The 20,035-nt window shown below is 36.2% G+C and overlaps 1 protein-coding gene across 3 annotated transcripts in view; it reads left to right on the forward strand.

The window, feature by feature from the left end:
- The window catches only part of ROBO1 (roundabout guidance receptor 1), a 1,242,585-nt gene that overhangs the window by 1,189,355 nt on the left and 33,195 nt on the right, over positions 1–20,035 (forward strand). For 2 of the 3 annotated variants that reach the window (XM_081552483.1, XM_081552494.1), the window contains 5 exons: positions 524–566; positions 7,889–8,043; positions 10,270–10,605; positions 12,780–12,887; positions 15,710–15,854. In XM_081552483.1, the coding sequence (XP_081408609.1) occupies positions 524–566; positions 7,889–8,043; positions 10,270–10,605; positions 12,780–12,887; positions 15,710–15,854 (787 nt within the window). The remainder of the gene's footprint in view (positions 1–523; positions 567–7,888; positions 8,044–10,269; positions 10,606–12,779; positions 12,888–15,709; positions 15,855–20,035) is intronic. The other variant, XM_081552499.1, reaches the window with a different exon arrangement.

The following is a 20,035-nucleotide window of genomic DNA, read 5'->3' on the forward strand; positions in this document are numbered from 1 at the left end:
TTTCTTAAAGCACAATAAAAAATAGGTCACATTAATTAATAACCACAATTTGGCATACATCTTTGTGTGTGGAGAGAAAGGTTTATTTTCGCATTTATATCCGTCTTACTGGTACTCATATTTCTGGGGAAATAGTCTGGTAGGTTTTTATTTTCCAAAATTTAAGATTCCACTTATATAAAATCATGAAATTACATGATCTAATAATAAATTCAAGATAGAAATCTGAGAATGTGAAAGTAGTTATTATATTTAATAAGAGTATACTGAAGTTTGCTTCTCCTTAGTTTTCAAACTTGTTAACACATTAAGAAAATAAGAATAACATATTTAATTCTATACCATCTTTAAAAAAATACTAGTTGAATCAGAAATCTATTTCCTGTGATGAGTTTTTGCAATGCTTCTGAGTAGAAAGGAAGAAAACATTCCATTCTAGAAAGATGCTCTTGAATGTAATAGCTTTTGATATATAAATGCAAACATGTCTATTAATTGTTCCTTTTTTTTTGTAACATTCCAGTAACTTATCAGAGAGGAGGCGAAGCTGTGAGCAGTGGAGGGAGGTAATTATCTTGCTGGTTTTTAGATTCTAAGGGAACTTCCAGATATTTCTTCTTGTCTTCCTCTATGACATCACCTTCTGTGCTTAAAAGGTTTAACTTAAAGGTGAAATGTGTTTAAATCTTTTAGAACTACTCTAAGAACTACTACATTCTGCTCTGCTTTAGAACCAAGCATGTTAACACACAAATGCATTAGACTGGAGCTGGTGCATCTTGGGCAGTGAACACCAGAGGGAGCACTTTAACCAGGAAAGACAGACTTGCTGATTTAGCAAATCATTAAAAGGAGTTAAAGTAATTAAGTGATGGCATTTATGAAGATTAAGAAATATAGCTAGTTAACAGATACTATCAAAGAAAAAGTGTTCATTTGGAAACCTGCTGAACACAGCACTGGCTCATAAGTTGTAGGTTATATTTGTTTGTTTGCTCTTGTTATAAATTCAACATAGTTCAGTCTCCATTCACAGGGAAGTATATTGAAATAAAAGGAGAATCTAGGTAGCTTGTTAACACAGAGATTGTTTTTCCCCTCTAATTAAAATGAACCTCAATCCTACATTTATGATTTTTTTTGGTAATTATTACTCGGTGAACTTTAGTATAGTCACAGAGAAATCACAAATTGATGTGACAGTCACCTGAAATGGGCTGAAAGAAGGTATAATTTACATGAACCAAACATTAGAATTTTCTAAGATAATTCTTTCTTTTCAAAAAGAGCAACTTCTAGTTTAGGATGTAAGAAAAAAATCTTTTTCGACCAAAACCATTTTATAATTCAAATTCAGTTAACTATTGAGTGCTCTGCTTTGTATAGTTAGATAATGTAGTTGCTCCTGGGAAAGATAAAAGTAAAACATTATTCCTGAATCTGAGGAACATACCATCTGATGATAAAATTACTGAATTTAGTGTATGACAAAATGCGATAAAAGAAACAAAAACAAAACTGCTAACCATCTTTAGCAAAATGCTTTACGAATCTGACAGTAAACACTAATCTTTTTTTTTCTGGGTGCTGCTACTGGCTTCCTGTTTTCATATCTGTAAAACAAAGCCAGCCACTGAAAGACCCCGCAGCAAGGGAGATCTTCATAAGGAATAAATCCACTTGATTCAGGAATTAAACCAGTGCATGTTTTGCAACCAGGGAAATCCTATCTAAATCATAGACCAGACATTCATGAAACAGTCTTTGGCACAAGAACATTCTCTCATGGATAAATCTGGAATGCCTGATGGTACCACCACCTCTCTGCATGTATATATTCATAGCCATAGACATCAGCTTTCTCATTAATCAGAGCATAGGAAAATGTTTATTGAACATCTTCTGTGTGTTCTGCACCAGCCTATGTGCATGGGCCTGTGCACAGATGTGTTGTGTCTCTCTCACACACATACACACACATACACATGTATAAAATATAAGTATGCTTCTTGCTCTAAAGGAATTTACAACCTAGGTAGACCAAATTATCAAGAAGGACATGATGGCCAGGGATCTCTCAATACCAAATGATAGTTTCTTCAGCAGGACTTAAAAATTACAAAGTTCCATTTGAAAAACTCCCTATATCATCATACAGAATTAACCTTTTGAATGTAAAAATAGTATAGCAGGGAAATGGATTTATTTAAAATACCAAATAGAAATGATCTTTTTACCAAATGACAAACAATTCTAGAATGTTATAGAGGCAACAGTTGAATAAAGATATTAGAGTCAGGGCTCAAAATGGCAGTTATATACCCAATTTTAAATTTATTTATTCATCAACACTATTTATTGAATACCCACAATGTGACAGACACTGTTCTAGTTGTGTAGGCTGCTTCAGTGAGCAAAGTCAATACAAGTTCCTGTCCTTCTGAACCTTACATTTAGTGGGGGAGATAGAAGATTAATAATAAACATTGTTTTAAAAGTCAGCTCTATAGTAGAAGCAGTTGGTGAGTGCTTTGGAAAAATAGAACAGGGTAACAGGATCAGAAATGCCATGAGGAAGAGGTCTCACTAGCTATTTGTGAATGTGTGTGTGTGTTGTGTGTGTGTTCCATGGTCCAGTTTAGTAAGTATTTGTGAGTGTGTGTGTATGTTCTCTGTGTGTTGTGTGTGTGTTCCATGGTCCAGTATAGTAAGTGAATGAACAGTGAGTTGGACCCCTGTACTCACTTCTCTGATGCTGTCCCTAAACACTGAATTCCCTCAGGCCTCTCAGGTTCTGTGAGCCCTCTGTGGACCTCCCGCCACATCTGGTTTATGACACCTAAGTCGCAATGTCATCATCCTCATTCCTGCCTCTGTTACTGTATTTCCTTGAAAGTGAAAGTGAAAGTGAAATCGCTCAATCATGTCAGACTCTTTGCAACCCCATGGACTGTAGCCTACCAGGCCCTTCTGTCCACAGGATTTTCCAGGCAAGAGTACTGGAGTGGGCTGCCATTTCCTTCTCCAGGGGATCTCCCCAACCCAGGGATCGAACCCACGTCTCCTGCATTGCAGCCAGATGCTTTACTGTCTGAGCCACGAATCCCACCTTTTTCTCCTGTCACTATCACTGTCTTGTTTCAGTTTCAATCTTCTGAACCTGATGTGTTACAAACACTCCCAGCAATCTTACCTTCATCTCCCTTCATTAGCACTGTTTCCTGTTAATTCCCTTTGCCCGTTGGAGCCAGAATGCAATTTTGAAATACATATTGATCATGGCTCTGAGCCTCTGAAGATCCCATTTTTCAATAGAACCCACCATATTTAAAATAGCAAGTCCAAACTGGGCAATGCACATGAAGCCCACCACCTCCAGGGACTTGCAGCCTCTCCTTCATACTTTTTTTGTGCCACATACTAGAAGTCACTCTGTCAACTCATCTAACAGTCACCAATATTGCATTCTCTTTATGTCCTTATTACATTAGCCTGGAATATGTCCCTCCTCCCCTTGTCAGTTTGCTGAGGTTCGCCTGCTGTGTCCTCCATGAACTCTTTGTTATATATAAATATCACAGTTAAGCACCTAATGTGTGTGTGTGTGTGTGTGTGTGTGTTAGTCACTCAGTTTGCGACCCACAGGCTGTATCCCACCCGGCTTTCTCTGTCCATGGATTTTTCCAGGCAAGAATACTGGGGTGGATTGCCATTCCCTTCTCCAAGCACCTAATATGAGGCAATACAATTATCTTTTTATCTTTTTTTATATCAGGGGTCAGCAAATTATGGCTTTGGGTCTGAATTTGGTGTGCCACCTGTTTTTGTAAGTAAAGATTTATTAAAATACAGCTGGACTCACTTGTTTACATGTTGTCCAAGACTGCTTTCCCACTATAACAACAGAGCTGAGTAGTTGAAACAAAAAGTATATGTCTCAAAAAGCCTAAATGTTTACCCTCTGAGCCTTTATAGAAATAGTTTACTAACTCCTGCCTTTAGTAATTGTTTCCCACAATAGAATGTGAGATCCTAGAGTTAGAGCCTATGCGATTTATGAATTAATAATTGAATACATGAATTTTTGTAATGCAATAAATGTAATTTATTAGATTAGATCCATAAATTCAATATATGAGTTATTGATCTTTGAAAAATATCACCAAAAACTATCTAAACAAGAGAGGGATGGCTTACCAAATAAATAAATGTCAGAAGATTTCAGTTCAGTCTTTGATGACTTGAGAGAAAATTTGGGGCCCTAGACATTTTCCTCTGATAAAGGAGAAGACTGAGAGAGAAGGAGAACCAGAGAACTCTCGTGGTTCTCAAAAGTGTGAATTTGGCTATTCACAGAAAAGTGAAAATGAGGCTTACGGTTAAACAAAGAGACCTCTTCTCAACTTGAAAAGGACAAAGGACTTGCAATGTAATCCATTGAGAATCATGTAAATATTAAGTGACTGTTTCTGTTCATTTGTTTTCCTTATTTCAAATATCCCAGTCTCCAATTCTGGGGTCATGGGGGAGGGTGGCGAAGCTAGTTAAAATCCAAACCACAGCACAAACCACGAAAAAGCAGAGAAAGCCTGAAGAAGAGAGTAGGAAAGTCAGGCTAACCAGATCAAGAATGCCAATAGCACATTTCCTGGCCACGGAAGGTGAGAAAGAAACATAAACTCAGGCCTTGCTTCTCTCTAAAGGACTGACCAATTTCAGATCTATCCCTTGCTTCCTACTGGGCTTCAAAACTTCTTCAGGATGTCAAAATAAAAAGGAGACAGCCTATAGGCAGCCCTTGTTGCTAGGCCCCTCACTATTTTCCTCAGCTCCTGGACCCTGTAGTATTTTATTTTGTGGTTTAGGAGTTCAGATAGGTTTGTTTGCGCACGTGCGTGTGTGTGTGTGTGTGTGTGTGTTTGCGTGTGCGTGTGTGTGTTTGTGTTTGCGTGTGTGTGTGTGTTTGTGTTTGTGTGTGTGTGTGTGTGTGTGTGTTTGGAGTGAATGAGTGGAATATCTGGAGTAAGAGGAGCAGAAGCATTGACAGTAATTGCCACATAATTATTTAAGTTCATTTGTCCTCTTTTCCTTTGTGACACAAAACTGTCCCCATAATATAAAGTGGAAGCTAAATACCTTTTTTGCAAGCCCTAGTATCTTCCTTTCTTTAATAATACCTTTTTGAAGACAAGGAAGAAATAGGCAAAGTTCAGATGTATTAGCATGAAAATATAGCTAACATTATATGAACATATGTGTATAATATGATTGTATTTATATATATATAATATGGTAACATTATATTATATAATATGTTCAACACATATTAATCACTGTAACCAGCACTGTGTTTTGCTTCTGCTTCATTTCTTATTGTGGGATAGCTAAATCTGTCCCATACATACTAGATCATTGTAAATGTATAAAGATATGTTAGAGATTTTTAGTTTTTAAGGACCCTAACACCCTTATAAAAATAACTACATATGACTTTGACTTCCTTAGAGGTCTCTGAAATATACATATGTCATTTTAAGATTCATTATGGGCCAGTAATCATGACTCAACCGTCTTCACTAAATAATTAGCATTCCAAACACAAGTCTGAACCGAATGCCAGGATGTGAATTGTTAATCCCACTTCCTGTTGGAAAACTCCCATACATATGAAAAGTTCTTTCAGCCTCTGATGATATCAAAAGGTTTACTTTCAAAAGTGCTTTTCTGAGGGAATCATAGTAGCATAAAAATACCATCTATTCCTTTTGAACCATGTAAGTCAGGCTGTGGAAAATTTCCACTTGACCCGTACTTCAAACATACTCTAATATTTCTACAGTGTCAAATATGGAGATTTATTTTTAATAACTCCAGAAGTGATAACACAGTTGATTTAAGAGAAAATAGGAAAAGCTAAAGACGACTAGATGCAGACTTCTGTAACCAACATCAATTTCAAAGGCTCCAGATATCTGTGATACAGCTTGCATTTAAATGTTTTAAATTTTAAGAGGTCAGCCACATTGCTCTTCAAAGCATGTTTTTATCAACAGTTTTAACAGCGAATTTGTCCGGTTTTTACAACATTATTCTGAAGCCTTCAGACATTCCCCCACTCTTCCTTTTATTAGGAATGTTTGAGGGTTTTTAGAAATTTAATCACTCTTCCATATATGTGTTTATAGCTTCCTGGTTTGCAGTGTGGATTCTACAGACAACCTACTAGTATTTGAATCCCAACTCTGCCACTCACTCACTTTCTATACCCATGAACATATTTCTTAACCTCTCTCAGGCAATTCCATTTCCTAATCTGTAAAATCTAGATAATAATAGTAACTACTGTGTAGATTATTAGAAGGAGTTAATAATATATATAAAGAAGTCAGAACAGTGCCTCACACATTATAAACAAAAGGTAAGTATTCATTTTTATTACAGATATGTGTATACACATGAATACATATATATGGATACAGATAGATAAATTATAAATCTGTGTTTTCATTTGAAGTGAATTATTGCTCAAACAATCATCATTTGCATAATAAGTTTCTTTGGTTGACTCTGTATGTCAGAATAGAAACCATGACAGTGACTCTCATGGGCTTCCCAAGTGGCCCTGGTGGTAAAGAATCTGCTTGCCTGTGCAGAAGACATAAGAGATGAGAATTCCATCCCTCGGTCAGGAAGATACACTGAAGGAGGCCATGGCAACCCACTCCGGTATTCTTGCCTGGAGAATCCCACGGACAGAGGAGCCTGGGCTCCAGTACACGGGGTTTCAAAGAGTCAGACACGACTGAGCATGCGCGCGCACACACACACACTCCACACACACACAAGTTAAATGTCAGATTCTTGCTTCCCAGCTAAGTGAGATGCATGGTTTTTACATTTTAACAAAGAAAATGAAACCATGAAGGAAATCTTTTCCGAATCTGCAGTGCTGGTCTGTTTATTATGGATCTGACAGTATATCCTGCCTTGGCACCTCTTTTGCTGAATTATCAATTGGAGTCAAGGTTGGAAAAGGACCTCAGGACTGCCATGGCTGAACTTACGTCTGTGTCTCTGGCACTGGTGGCCCAGGGTTCCCATTAGTAATTGCTGATGTGCTTTGCATTCCCAGTACACAGTGAAAGAGGATTAACATCTGTTGTAACAAAAAAAAAACAAAACAAAACATTAACACTCATATATCTTACAGTGGACATCACTGTTTTACCAGATTTAATTCAGTAGCTTTCTTTTGTTTATATGGGGATTTATGGCATTTTACCTTGTCACCATCAGAAATTGTTGACAAGCTTACAGAACTGTGGACTGAAACACTGATGAGGCTCTCCACAAAATGTCACAGAGCCCAAGACACACTCTCTCTGAGACATGGTTTTGGAGAAAAGTATGCAAATGTGCTTACTGTGAAGGCTCCTTTATCTAAGTAAAGAGCTTGTTCCATTTTTTAATGATATTGTGAGAAGAATCATGTTTTTTAATGGATGTAAAATTAAGAAATGCAAACTGTCTTAACTTGAGTATTGTGTAAGCTATTAAAACACTGAAAAATACAAGGATCCACCTTCTTAGATTCCATGTTTGGTTTTTAGTCACTATGACTGAAGAAGGAGTAAAGCATTAGAAACAGTACAGTATTTTAAGTCTCTGCCTGTTTACAACATAATGGCCGTATAAACTGAGGGGTGTCTCAGAACATTCCATTGTAGTTGCCTTGTCTATAAAATAAAAAGGATGATAATATCTTTTGGCATAATTGACCAAATTATTTGTGAGGATAATAAGATGGAGAATGGGTTGGAATTCTGAATAGGCAATGTTATTTACTACTTATATAACACTTGCTTTTATACATGTTTTTTTTCTTTAGGCCAGGACTTCTCAACATCAGTGAACCTGCCACACAGCCATGGCTGGCAGACACATGGCCTAACACTGGGAATAATCACAATGACTGCTCCATCAATTGCTGCACGGCAGGCAATGGGAATAGTGACAGCAACCTGACCACGTATAGTCGCCCAGGTTAGAGGCACAGAGATAGCTTGATACACAAGCTTGGTGTTGTTAGGAACAGGCCATGAGGAGATAACTTCCCTTTTCTTCTCTCTAAATTGGAAAGGAAATTTAATCAATATGTTCATAAAATATTAACCACTGTTTAGCAAATTAGCCTGATTCAAGTTATGTTCTCCATCCTTATATCTCCACATCTCACCCTGCACCCAAAAATATTTGCCAGTATGTGAAGGGAGAATGGAGGATATAAATCCTAGAATAAATTGCAAATAAGGAAAAATGAAATTATGTAGAAGTAGTTATCCTCATAAGAATGTGTATAATTATAATTTTAGTAGGTTGTAGTTATTTATAGTATTTATTTTAAAGATTTTCAGGGCAAAGCAAATCAAAAGACCAATAAATATGTCATCTGAGGGATCCAAAATTTAATGGCAGTAACAACAACAATAAGAATAATTATATGGTGGCAAAAAATAATTTTAAATGAAAGCTAACTGAAATTCAAAAATTTTATTGTATAATAGTACAGTTTTGTAGGATACAAAAAATATATACCTTTTGCAGCTGTGTATGCTAATACTAATTGTGTCTTTGGGGTTCAGAAATATGTGTGGTGAATTACTTGCTAAAATTTAATGCTAAAACATGACAGTAAACTTTGGATATAGAGTATGCAGTATTCAAAAGAGTAAACAAAATTATAAATAATTCTTAAAAAACCTTTCAGCATGCATTCACGATGTAGGAAATATTGGAAGAGTCATGAAGAATCAAAATATATGACTATAGAAATAACCCATGGAATTAAGGAAAAGGAAAATAAAGTATGGCATTTAAGTAAAAAATATGATGTACCATAAAGAACAAATTATAGTCTCCATTGAGTTTGGGTATGAAAATGATACAACCATGTGACCAAGTCCCTATTCTTCAGAGGTTGGTGTTCTAGTTATCTAGGCAGAGAAGTGCTCACGTAATTATAAGTAAAAGAAAGATTATGCTGAGGCCAATAAGAGAAGAAAGTGACAACATTTTTGTAAATTAATATGGAGAGCTGAGTTATCCAGCATGGTAGCCTCTGGCTTCAGGTGGCTATTTAAATTAAATAAAATACCATTTAAAATCCAGTTCCTCATTTACACTAGCTACATTTTGAATGCTCAGTAGCTATTGTGTTAGACAGTGCAAAATAGAACATGTTCATCTCAGAAAGTTCTGCTGGATAGCACTCATATGGAAATACTGGCAAAGAAAAATGAGATTGTCAAAACCATATTGCCATTAAACATATTTTAACAACTCTCACATGAAGAAATTAGAAATAAGATTACTAAAAGCCAGATTAATCAAATACCTCTGATCCCTGATCATTTGTTGTTAAAATACAAGGTAATTGAATTCAGTAGGGTAGAGAAATTGCAATTTTTTCTTAAAACTATATTCATTTTTACATCTTTAGTAGTAGCCATGTTAATTCATCAATTCTTATGATATTTAGTTGAAAACTCATCCTCAAGGTGAACTTGTTAATGTTGCAGCCACTATGAATAAAATAGTGGTATTTTTACTATTATAACTTAACTAAATTTTTATTTAAACAATATTTTAGTTTTATATGATTATCTTGCATGATCAAGGGGAAAAGCTAATAAAATTCTCCTGAGTATTGTTTACTATCACGTTACCTCGGTTCCTCAATTGAGGTATTTTATACAATGTTGAAATCTCAAGTTATTTGATCCAAGGACAGGGGTTTTCTGGCGGAGGGAGAAGGTCTGGACTCTTAACCCATTAGCCCCGTTCTGTTGCTTCAACAGCTCGCTAGTAACTTCAAATAGTTCAGTAACTCCAGATTAAAAAAATTGAAACTTGGCACATAAAGATATTCATGTATATATTCTCTTAGTGCATTTCCCATTAATGTGATTGTTAAAGGAAAATTACTTAAATTGAGTTCATTATTTATAAACTACATAACACTAACCGAAGTTCAGAATTATTTAGTCTCCATATAAATCATATGTCCCCTCATTTTTTTTTTTTTTGAAAGAACATTTGATTCTGTTCTTTAGAAAGGACGTAATACTTGGTCCTTTTTATTCATCGTATTTAAGCCCATTTATACTTTATATAACAATTTTACTGTAACTCACAAAGCTTCTTACAAGGAAATTTAAAACGAATAACCATGCAGAATGACTTTTTCCTTTTCCTCTCCATTGCACATAGCTGATTGTATAGCAAATTATAACAACCAACTGGATAACAAACAAACAAATCTGATGCTCCCTGAGTCAACTGTTTATGGTGATGTGGACCTTAGTAACAAAATCAATGAGATGAAAACCTTCAATAGCCCAAATCTGAAGGATGGGCGTTTTGTCAATCCATCAGGGCAGCCCACCCCTTATGCCACCACCCAGCTCATCCAGTCAAACCTCAGCAACAACATGAACAATGGCAGTGGAGACTCTGGCGAGAAGCACTGGAAGCCACCCGGACAGCAGAAACAGGAAGTGGCACCAATTCAGTATAACATCATGGAGCAAAACAAGCTGAACAAAGGTGAAGAGACTTGCCTTTATTCCCACCATTTTTTGTATTGGCTTCCTTAACCCTTCAGCACTACATGCCAAAGCTTGTCTGGAACTCGCGAGTGAAATCTGTCTTTTGTCACTAAGGTTTTCTGATTTCTTTGGTTTCAAAATTTCCAGTGTCGAAAAGTTAATTAGCACAACAATAACCTTGGAAAATTGATTTTATAATAATATATAAGTATTTCCAAATGGTTTTGAGATTAATTTAAATTTAATCGTAGGTGAGGGATTGCTCTGGACAAAATCTTTTATTCATAAGGCAGATGTACAGCAGTCACAATACCTCACCTTTTAAATAAATAGACTCTCCCATTCTTTCCACTCGAGAATGGAAGATAATTGCTTCTACATGGTCATATAAATGAATGGCATTTTTATATCAAACTGAAAAAAAAATTAAGCTTGAACTGGAGAAGTGGCTCAATTTTTTTATATTTCTCCTACCTCTTGTGGTTACTAAGACTGCTGCAATGTATGATTTTAGACCCTAAATTTCTTTGACCTGACTGAAGTCTGTCAGGATAGAACCTAAAGTAAATTGAGTTCAGTGTTAACTTATAACTGCAGAATAGTATTTTATGGCCTGAGGGGAATCTTTCTCTATTGTAAAATGGGTGAGTTGGAAGAGATTTCTCTGTAGTTCCTTTAGGTTACTGCTTTAATAACATGATTTACAAAATTATTCCTCTAAAAATAAAGGGAATGCTCTAATCTGAATAAGTCAGGATAGTTTTATATGAGTATCCAGGTAAAGGATACATTTAATTGCAGATAATTAGAAACACAGATTTCTTTTTTTTTTTAGGCTTGAGTTGGAAATGTTTTTTTCAAAGCTAAATGTATTACAGTTGGAAATTACCAACAGATAACTTAAGACAAACATTTCATTTAAGTTAGTGTTATTAGGTTTTACTTTAATAATTCAGTCATCTTGCTTCATTCCCAGTTTAAGAAAACATTTGATCGATATAATAACCCAATTCAATAGATATTTTCTAACCATTTTTTTCTTGAAGTATAGTTGTTGTACACTGTTGCAGCAGTTACAGGTGTACAATGTAGTCAGTCACAATTTTTAAAGGTTACACTCCATTTATAGTTATAAAATACCAGTTACATTCCTTGTATTGAACAGTATATCCTTGTAGCTTATTTTATATATAATGTAGCTATTAGTCCCTTACCTGTATGCCCCTCCCCCTTTCCTCTCCCCGCTGGTAACCACTAGTTTGTTCTCTGTATCTGTGAATCTGCTCCTTTTTGTTATATTCACTAGCTTGTTGAATTTTTTAGATTCCAACTATAAGTGATATCATGCAATATTTGTCTTTCTCCATGTGACTTATTTCACTTAGCATAATACATGAGTTCATGACAAAGATGAATAGGAGAGTTTCTGTAATCATAGAGTTTACAGTGGGGATCCAAACTATTGTCATATCATTCCTGCAGAGTATACGGCTTTATTGTGGACTTTGGAAAGGTCTGACAGTCCTCTGTACAAATATTTCAGAGCTCTGATATATTGTTTATACTGCATATAAACAGACTTGGTATGTCAAACTATAATAAAGACACTGGAATGCGAGATAGATTGTTACTCAGTACATTCCAGGGGTGAGTTTTTCACTCGGATTTTCACCTCTCCCTAAGCAAGCAAAAGTATTTGTGGAGGACTGAGATACTTCGTCTTCCTATCTGTGTTTTTAATTAGACATAATCTTCCTGGCAAGTTTCAGTTTTATGTTTTATTATTTTTTAATGATTCACAGACATGACATTTTCCCAATTTCTTATTATTAAAATTATTTTGTTACCATAATTTTAAAGATAAGAAGTCAAGCAAAGCTGACTTATGCCTTAGCTGATTTACAAGTGTTTTAAAGAGAAGAAATAGTCCCTGACAGGATTCATTCACACTTACGTTTAGTCTGATTCAAGTAAAGAAGACGCAAAGAGTTTGTATTTTACATATCTTAAAGTAGACATGTTTAAAGATCTTTATTTTTTCTTGACCTTTCATCCTAAACACATGTCCATGTTAGCAAGTGATCAATATGATAATTTAAATGCTTAATCCTTGGTAAATGATTGAGGCACCAAAATAAATGTGTAACTTTTTTTTCCATCTGAAATGTCCAGATTATCGCGCAAATGACACAATTGCTCCAACTATCCCGTACAACCAGTCATATGACCAGAATACTGGAGGATCCTACAACAGTTCAGACCGGGGAAGTAGTACATCAGGTAAGTAAGGGAAACCAAGGAGAAGGCCAATCTCTCCTTTAAAGAGATGGTACATTTCTTTAGCTTGAATACTAATAATCTGAAATATGACATGTCTAATCACTTTATATGATTTGAATCTTCTAGGCATAGGTCTTGTCTCTGCAATGGGAACTACTGTCCACTCATTGAACCATTTTATGTTCTATTTGGTAATGAAGATTGAGGCTCCTATTTTCTTCCTTTTTAAGGAGCTTTATTAAAGCCAGAAGCATGACTGAATCTTCAAAGGCAGTTGAAACACTTTTTCCATCTCAGCAAAAATATAACTGAAAATATTGCACATACAGTTAATCTGCTAACTATGTTACCATTTGAAGGTAGTCTGTTAAAGCATATGAAACTTCAGTACACTTGAGTAGAATCAAAAGCCCAAGAGATAGTATCATGAGATTTAGGTACAATTGGAACCTGCCTCAGTTAATAATCTCTCTATCCCTTACTTAGTTCTTGCTCTAAAATCTCGTAAAGCAACCTCCCAACGTCAGTGTGTATGAGCCTCAGAAGCCACACCGAGGCCTCTTCCCTGTGGTTTTCATGCTGTTGCAGCTGTTTGCCAGCTGTTTTCCTGATAGCGGCTGCAGATGGGAGCTTGCTGGTGCTTAAGCCCTGTTTTTCTAATTAAAGGCGGTTCATTATTAGAACGAACATGTGGCAAGTCACACCACAGTGAGGACAAAACCAATTGATCTTGACTCTAGTTTGTTTCTCCAGGAGAGGGTAGATATATTACTTCCTAGCAACTGGATTGAAGTTGCCAGTAGGGGCTTTTAGCCAAATGTCTCTACACCTCTTCTGTAATGAATATGGTATTTGCATTTTACCATCTTGCCTTGATGAAGGCATGCTGATTTGGCATTTTCTAGCCTGTGTTTTGCCACTGATTGAAGTTGTTTCTAGTTGAACTAAGGAGCTTAGGAATAGCTCTATACCTTTTTAGATCTACTCTTGCTTTACTATGTATTGTTTGATTGTTTTTAACAAATCTTATCAAATGACTTTTTATATTTTCTAAAGTAAGCAAACTCTAAACTATAAAAAAGACAGTGGAAAAGAGCTAGACTGACAGCTTATTACTCAATACACTCCAGTGGTGAGTTCGCTATTTGCATCCTCACCACTGCCTAAGTAGGCAGAAGCATTAAGCATTTCTAAATTAAGAGAAAATTTTCAAAGATGTACTCTTGGGACAACTATATAAAGTGTTTTTATATTTGGTATCCTATGCCATTTCTTCTTTGAATTCTTAGCCACTTAAAGAGAAAAACGTCTTAATGGAAAAAGAAAAAAAAGATTCTGGGTTATTATTCAATTGCCTTTCTCCATCCCTCAGTTTAGATACATAGATCCTGATGTTCTGCTGCTATTTCGTATTCAGTGTTCTGTGAATATGCGGTAAAAAGGTACCATGATGTGAAATCTGGTGGTAATTAGGGGAGAGAATGAGGCAATTAAATGAAGTATAGGAGAGATTTGTGATGTAAGGCCTTTCAGGACAGGTGGAGTTGTTACAGTAGATGAGTGCCAGGAAATCAAGACAAAGGCCGTGGGTACAGTCAACTCCTCAGTACACGCATAGCCATTCCAAGACAGGACAACTGAGTGGAGGAAGAGAGAACAGAGACAAACAGGCAGAAGCCTGACCATCATAATTTGTAAATAACAGCCTGTCCCTTAGCCCACACTTGGTACAGTAACAGACCAGTGCAAGAACAGCTGGCTTCACAAACACTGTCATTTGAAAATTCCCAAGTGACTTAAAAAATAAGTCTCATTGAATATATTCAGATCTGTTTCATGTACCAGGTGAGTTGGAGCTGTTTCAGAAAGGTTTTTTTTTTAAAAAAAGAAAAACAAGCTAATTCACTGAATTTAAGAGATCATATGAGAAAAATAATTATAGACTCATTGTCTGTAATATATGTAAGAATGTAGAACATATCCTATTGGAGGAGGAGGATAACAACCGTTTTATCTCCAAATATCTTTTGACCTAACATGATTTTAAAATGAATATACCAAAATGTGCAGCTACCTATGTTTAAAGAATATACCAAATCTAGTACCAGAATCTTGGGCAACTTAAATAATTGAGCTATTTTAAACTTCTAAGAATGTTCAAGCAACATTATTTCACTCTAAGCCATAATTTTATAGAAACAGTGGCTAAAAGCACTTCTGCTCCTTTTTAAAAACCATTTTTCTGCTTCTTTTGTTGTTAGATATATTAGTTATTCCAGCAATTATTTTCATCTGCACCTGTCTTTCTGACAAAAACTAGTAATTTCATTGTGCCTAAAACGTTTCAGTGGACAAGTACAAATTATATATACTCGGTAATTTAATGCAACAGTGGAAATGTAATAGATCGTATCTGTATCATATTGTATTTTAGGTTCCAGCAATTAAATAATAGAAAGGCACTTCAGAAAGTATGTCTACAGCTCATTTGTTTTAGATGATAATCCATAATGCAATTAATTGCTGTAAGAAGATCACTATTAATGATATGACTTATAAAAATTCATTTATGGTTTTATTGCTCTTTCACTATTTATTTTGCAGTTAAACTTGTCAGTATTCTGCCTTTCCTTTGGGGAAAGTTCTGTTTAAAATTCAAGAAGAAAAGTGTGTTTACTTCTGTATATGAATTATAAGATCATTTTTACAGAACATAATCTGTGGATTATTAATAATATTAATAATATGTGGATTATTAATCTGTGGATAATAGAAAAGATTTAAAATTCACAAATAAAAGTTGCCTTTTATTTCTTTTCAAGGGAGTCAAGGGCACAAGAAAGGGGCACGGACACCCAAAGTACCAAAGCAAGGTGGCATGAACTGGGCAGACCTACTGCCCCCTCCCCCGGCACATCCTCCTCCTCATAGCAACAGTGAAGAGTACAGTATCTCTGTCGATGAAAGGTAAGAGGGATTTTAGGACAGATGAAAGTGGAGCGATAGGATTCCCTAAACCACAATCAGTAATTACTGAACTAAATCATCCAGGGAGACTGATTCTTAAGGTCCATGGTCATTTGTCTCTGAATAAAACAATATTGATGGGTCAGCAAGACTTAGAAACCCTCCTCAGTTTTGCAACAACAAAAGAAATTCATATCTTGGAAGCTTCTTTTGGAACTCAGAATCATGAGTCATGAATGCATACACACACACACACACACACACACACACACACACACACATTCACATACACACACAGTTTACATATTTATAAGTATTTTACTTTATGTACATATAATTAACATACATGATCATGAATATATATATATGAGATCACTTATATATCACTCTCTATATTTGATTTTGTATTTTTCAAATATAAAAACTTAGGTTGTACATCTCTAAATTTTCATAAATTAAGTGTATGGATTTATACCACAGCTCCAGCATCCTGAAAACTGTTTGCTGTCAGATATTATCACATTCTGCTGAAAACTGTAGAAGTTTAAACTTTGCTGAATTGTTTCTCACAGATTTAACGAGTGTAAAGAACCCACATGACAGCAATCAGAGAGTTAGCATGCTTCTTCCTCACTCCAGGATCTGTAGAACTAGATGTGGTGCCACCCAACAAAACAAAACCAGCAGCTTCACTCAGGTGATCAGTGGAAGAGAACTCCTTTGATATAGAGGATTAACACAGAAGATGCAAAATCGGCCTGAAAATAGTCTTTCTAAAGACTGCTATTGAAATGAAGACATTGTTCTTTCATTCTCCACAAAAACAATACAAAAAACAGTTTTAGAGTTCCAACTATGACAGGAAACAAAGTCTCTTTACTTTTATTTTCTAATCACTGAATTAGCAAATACTGAACCATTGATCCTCAGAAAAATGCAAGGTTAGGTTCCTGTAAGCTCTGGTTACATTTTTGTCAGTCTGTCCATATATAGAGCTTCTCTGGTGGCTCAGATGGTAAAGAATCTGCCTGCAGTGCAGGAGACCTGGGTTCAATCCCTGGGTAAGAAAGATCCTTGGAGATGGAAATGGATATCCATACATAACCTTCTTTTATGTGTGTTTTTGTTTAAAGACACCTTATTTAATATATATTGTTGATTCATTAACATTGAATTCACGGCCAATAGCACTGTAAGTCATTCCTGAGCAAAGCTTATCTAATACACATATTTTCTCCACCGAGGCACATTATAGCCTTCTTGCCCTTGGGAACCCCAGACAGCCCTAAAGAAGTACACCTGGGGGTCATTTTTACCAGGGAACTCACCATCATAAGGGCTTCCCTGGTGGCTCAGTCAGTAAACAATCTGCCTACTACTGCAGGAGACCTGGATTTGATCCCTGGGTCAGGACAATCTCCTGGAGAAAATGGCAACAAATTCCAGTATTCTTGCCAGATTATACAGATACTTGACTGTGTTGTTTAGGTCCTCATATTTTATTCTGTAGGCAACTAAAGAGCCACTTATTACCCTAAAACAGGTGAATAACTGGAGAGTGGTGCTCATTATAATAAAAAGCAATGTGAGGATGGAGAAAAAGGAATAGATTCTAGAGATTTTTTGAAGTAGAATAGAAATGAACTGGGGAACAGTTTAAGGTAGAAGAGAGGAATGTCAAAATGAGTACAAGAGACATAGGAAACACAGGAAGAAGTGTCACAGATAGTGGGATTTCTTCATTAAAAGAAGATATAAAGATACAAAGAAATCATGTTATATGAGCATCAACTTTCCTGAGTTCTGATAAACAAGGAAGGTGATAGAGAATGAAGAAGATAGAAGGGTAACATGAACACAATTTATATAATGCATCAAGTTACTGCCATTCTAATTAGTAATTGTATACTCTGACGTAAAAGAGAAAGGAACAAATGTTCACCAGATTCATTTAGAGCTTCCACACAGCTCTAGCTATGGAGGAAGGAGACATTTTATAGTTTATTGATTATTTTATTTATTGTGTTTTTCATTCACCATGCTAAATGCAAGCCAACTATACTATATTTTGTGCTCAACCAAAGAAATAGTGATCTATTATGATTTTAGAGGAAAGGAGGGTTGTATTAGACTAATAAGTTGATCTCCAATGTATCTCCCTCCAGAGGGATTTTCAAGAGTAATTTTTCTCAGAGTTTAGCATATTGTCTTTGGATTATTTTTGAGACCATCCTGAATTGTCCTTTAGAGACCATGTTGAGTTGGAGGGATTGAAGAGATCAAACACATTTGGGGTTTACTAAATTAAACTTTGTTAGTTCTAAAGAATAGCAAAGGGAGATAAGAAAGCCTTCCTCAGTGATCAGTGCAAAGAATTAGAGGAAAACAATAGAATGGGAAAGACTAGAGATCTCTTCAAGAAAATTAAAGATACCAAGGGAACATTTCATGCAAAGATGGGCTCCATAAAGGACAGAAATGGTAGGGATCTAACAGAAGCAGAAGATATTAAGAAGAGGTGGCCAGAATACACAGAAGAACTGTACAAAAAAGATCTTCATGACCCAGATAATCACAATAGTGTGATCACTCACCTGGAGCCAGACATCCTGGAATGTGAAGTCAAGTGGGCCTTAAGAAGCATCACTACGAACAAAGCTAGTGGAGGTGATGGAATTCCAGTTGAGCTATTTCAAATCCTGAAAGATGACGCTGTGAAAGTGCTGCACTCAATATGCCAGCAAATATGGAAAACTCAGCAGTGGCCACAGGACTGGAAAAGGTCAGTTTTCATTCCAATCCCAAAGGCAATGCCGAAGAATGCTCAAAGTACCGCACAGTTGCACTCATCTCACACGCTAGTAAAGTAATGCTTAAAATTCTCCAAGCCAGGCTTCAATAATACATGAACCGTGAATTTCCAGATGTTCAAGCTGGTTTTAGAAAAGGCTGAGGAACCAGAAATCAAATTGCCAACATCTGCTGGATCATCAAAAAAGCAAGAGAGTTCCAGAAAAACATTTATGTCTGCTTTATTGACTATGCCAAAGCCTTTGACTGTGTGGCTCACAATAAACTGTGGAAAATTCTGAAAGAGATGGGAATACCAGACCACCTGCCCTGCCTCTTCAGAAGCCTGTATGCAGGTCAGGAAACAACAGTTAGAACTGGACATGGAACAACAGACTGGTTCCAAATAGGAAAAGGAGTACGTCAAGGCTGTGTATTGTCACCTTGCTTATTGAACTTATATGCAGAGTACCTCATGAGAAATGCTGGGCTGGAGGAAGCACAAGCTGGAATCAAGATTGCCAGGAGAAATATCAATAGCTTCAGATATGCAGATGACACCACCCTTGTGGCAGAAAGTGAAGAAGAACTAAAGAGGCTCTTGATGAAAGTGAAAGAGGAGAGTGAAAAAGTTGGCTTAAAGCTTAACATACAGAAAACTAAGATCATGGCATCCGGTCCCATTACTTCATGGGAAATAGATGGGGAAACAGTGGAAATAGTGGCTGACTTTATTTTTCTAGGCTCCAAAATCACTGCATATGGTGACTGCCACCATGAAATTAAAAGACACTTACTCCTTGGAAGGAAAGTTATGACCAACCTAGACAGCATATTTAAATCACTTCATGGGAAATAGATGGGGAAATAGTGGAAAGAGTGTCAGACTTTATTTTTTTGGGCTCCAAAATCACTGCTGATGGTGATTGCAGCCATGAAATTAAAAGACGCTTACTCCTTTGAAGGAAGATTATGACCAACCTAGATAGTATATTTAAAAGCAGAGACATTACTTTGCCAACAAAGGTCCGTCTAGTCAAGGCTATGGTTTTTCCAGTGGTCATGTATGGATGTAAGAGTTGGACAGTGAAGAAAGCTGAGCGCTGAAGAATTGATGCTTTTGAACTGTGGTGTTGGAGAAGACTCTTGAGAGTCCCTTGGACTGCAAGGAGATCCAACCAGTCCAACCTAAAGGAGATAAGTCCTGGGTGTTCATTGGAAGGACTGATGTTGAAGCTGAAACTCCAATACTTTGGCCACCTCATGCGAAGAGTTGACTCATTGGAAAAGACCCTAATGCTGGGAAGGATATGGGGCAGGAAGAGGAGGGGACGACAGTGGATGAGATGGTTGGATAGCATCACCGACTCAATGGACATGGGCTTGGGTAA

The sequence above is a fragment of the Giraffa tippelskirchi genome, chromosome 2 (assembly GCF_054371585.1).
Source record: "Giraffa tippelskirchi isolate mGirTip1 chromosome 2, T2T-mGirTip1v1.2.pri, whole genome shotgun sequence".
In the NCBI taxonomy this organism is placed as follows: domain Eukaryota; kingdom Metazoa; phylum Chordata; class Mammalia; order Artiodactyla; family Giraffidae; genus Giraffa; species Giraffa tippelskirchi.